This window comes from Propithecus coquereli, unplaced genomic scaffold, assembly GCF_000956105.1.
Source record: "Propithecus coquereli isolate 6110/MARCELLA unplaced genomic scaffold, Pcoq_1.0 Scaffold32, whole genome shotgun sequence".
NCBI classification, from domain to species: Eukaryota; Metazoa; Chordata; class Mammalia; order Primates; family Indriidae; genus Propithecus; species Propithecus coquereli.
In genome coordinates, this window is record NW_012148841.1 from 4,288,890 (window position 1) to 4,291,809 (window position 2,920).

At 54.8% G+C, this 2,920-nt stretch overlaps 1 protein-coding gene across 1 annotated transcript in view; it reads left to right on the forward strand.

Moving 5' to 3' along the window:
- Nucleotides 1–1,063: 1,063 nt before the first annotated feature.
- ARMC10 (armadillo repeat containing 10) overlaps nt 1,064–2,920 on the forward strand; it is a 21,894-nt gene continuing 20,037 nt past the window's right edge. The window contains exon 1 of the mRNA XM_012650305.1: nt 1,064–1,488. Coding sequence (XP_012505759.1) covers nt 1,350–1,488 — 139 coding nt within the window. The 5' untranslated portion in view covers nt 1,064–1,349. The remainder of the gene's footprint in view (nt 1,489–2,920) is intronic.

Below are 2,920 nucleotides of genomic sequence, written 5' to 3' on the forward strand. Positions count from 1 at the left end.
TATCTGTAGAGAAAATAGAAGTCAACCAAGAACAACTTTCTCAGCTTCCTACCCCCAAACCGACAAAACCTACTATCAGCCCCCATCCTATCCTCCTTCCCTCCTACTATACTTAATAATAGGGGAGGAGCGCAGGCCTTCCTCTTGTCTAAAGGCAACTGCGTGTGAGGGTCTTTCCCTTCACGAAGGGCCGGCTACATTCTAAGAGTCTCATCTCAGCTTCCGCTCTCTCCTCAGCTCACCTCCATCTATTTTCTGTCCTCACCGCTCCTTTGAAACCCCGGGCTCACCTTGGGCAGAAAATCCACAGAACTCCTTCAGGTCCTTATCTTGGGTAACCATTGCCCATTCCCTCCTTAAAACACTTTTCGCAATGCCACACTCTCCTGATTTTCCTCTTCTGTCTGTCTCTGGCACTTTTTTCTCACTCCTCCTCTGGTCGTCAGGTTCTTCCTGTCCAAAGCTTAAAAGTTGCTGGAGTATGGGGTTTCCGTCCCGGGCCCAGTGCTCTTTCTCCCTGGGAGATGTCACCCACTTCCCGCTTTTCTGCCACAATCACCCCTCTGTCTTCTCTCAGATCTGAACCTTCCGCCCAGACCGCCGACTAGTCCAAATTCGACTTCACCTTCCCCATTCCACTCCTCTTACCCTTCACTCCTCCCCCACCCCCACCCCTCGCCCCTCCTCCGGGAACTCTTCCTGACTCCTCCCGCTTCTACCTCCCCTCAGTCGGTCCCTATCCGCCGCCATGTGCCTCCAGTACCTCGCAGACCTGAGGAATGTAGTTCGCTTTGAAGTAGTTCCTCAGCCCGGGGTTGGCACTGCGTAGCGAAGCCATGGTCCGAGGTCCGGCGCTGAAGTGCGCTCCGCGGATTCACGCGACCCGCGCAGCCGGCGTCGCGGTAGGGCTGGGCGGGGCGCGTCCGAGCGTTGTCTTGGCAACCACGGGGCGGGGCGGAGCCTCACGCTCCCCCGGCCCCTGGCCTGGGGAAGGAGGCGGGCCTCGGGCTCCGCGGGGTGGGCCTCAGGAGATGGGGCGGGCAGCCAGCCTCTGGCGGCGCACTCCGGCGTCTCGGCGCGGGGCGCACAGTCCGTGCAGTTCCTCCCGGAGGCCAGCTCCTCGGCCGGCCCGCCTGTTGGAAGCCACAGGGACGCGTCTGCTCGGGTGGAAGGTTTTACGATTTTAACAGGGCCGTTTCCGGGAGGCGGAGCTCGGACCCCCATTTCCTTTGTCCCCGGCCCAGTCGCTCTGGGCGGCGACAAGACCTCCGGGTGTTGGAGACCCCCAGCGCCAGCGCCCACAAGCCTCCTGCTAGGGCCCTACGCTGCGCCCCGTCTCCGGTGGCAGTATGGGCGGCGCCCGGGAAGTGGGCTGGGTGGCGGCGGGCCTGGTCCTCGGTGCTGGCGCATGCTACTGCATTTACAGGCTGACGCGGGGCCGGCGGAGAGGCGGCAGCCGGCTCAAGCTGTGTTCCTCACGGTCTGCAGGTGAGGCCGCCGGGTGCCCGGCAGGTGGGCGGAGACGGGGCACTGGGGCCATCCCAGGGCCGGGCGGGGACCGAAGACGCGCAAGCTCTCGTGGCTTCCGCGTGCTCAGGGTAGAATAAAGAGCCAAGACAGAGGGAGAGGAGGCCCAGATGGGGAGGGCGGATGGTCCCTTTACTTGTGTGGGTGTAGGGTTCTGAGCCGCCTCCCTGTCTCCACTTCTTTGTTCAAAACCCTGGAATGAAAAATTGCCTAAACTTTCCTGGTGGTCAGGCGTCACAGCTGAGGATAGGTTTCCTAAAAGCAGGTCGATTGCCTCTCACTTTAAAGCTTGCCTGGAGCCTTTTTGTAGTTACCAAAGGGATTCCTCCGACTGTGGAAGGGCTGTTCCGGGCCTGAGCATAGAAGTTCCGCGTGTAGTTGCCTTGGAAGAAGGGACGCCAGAGCGGGCAATTCTGCTTGCACTCGGCCGGGCCTCTTGAGAGGAGAGGTACCTTGGAGTCACCATGGTCCAGGATCTCTCAACTTGTGTGTGTATTGGAAATTGTAACAGTTGCCTGCCTGCGGCACACCCCGCTGGCGGACAAGTGCATGATTAGGTTTCTGTCCAAAAGTTGATTGGTACATTAAAACTCTAAAAACTTTTAAAGTCTTAACAGTTTGCTGAATGTTCTAGAGGGATATTTCAGGTCGCGGAAGCTGTTAGGGAAATATTTAAAACATATTGCCATCACGAAGCACCTCTCCCCAACTATAGAAAAGAACTAAACAGTTTTGTTGACTAATCCACTAAACCACATTGCCTCGCACATTTCAGGCAATCTGCTAATGGGATTGCAGAAAAAATTCTAACCCTTTTATGTAGCCGAGCAGAGACAACCGATTTTTTATTAGGTGGGTGTTCTTAAGATAATTTGTACTTAAGTGAGAGGAACCATTTGCTACACATAGTTCATCCTAAATTCGCTGGTAATTGGTGTGGTTGTATTAGGTAATTGCCTTTATCCAGAGGAAAAATGAAAGAGTTCTATATTTATGATAAGCGTGTAGTTACAACGTGGAATCAGGTGCCTAAGCTAAACTCTCACAGAGATGGAGAGATTGGGGCTCTATCTTACTCTAAGTTTACATTTCAAAGAGTTGGTTTCAAAGCCTTTAAGATAGACATTCTTGGGTTTTAAAACTGGCCAAAGCTTACTTAGCTTTTAAAAAGATTTACATGTTGGCCGGGCGCAGTGGCTCACGCCTGTAATCCTAGCACTCTGGGAGGCCGAGGCAGGTGGATTGCTCAAGGTCAGGAGTTCGAGACCAGCCTGAGCAAGAGCGAGGCCCCGTCTCTGTTTTAATGTACCAATCAACTTTTGGACAGAAACCTAATCATGCACTTGTCCGCCAGCAGGGTGTGCCTCAGGCAGGCTAAAAAAAAAAAAAAATA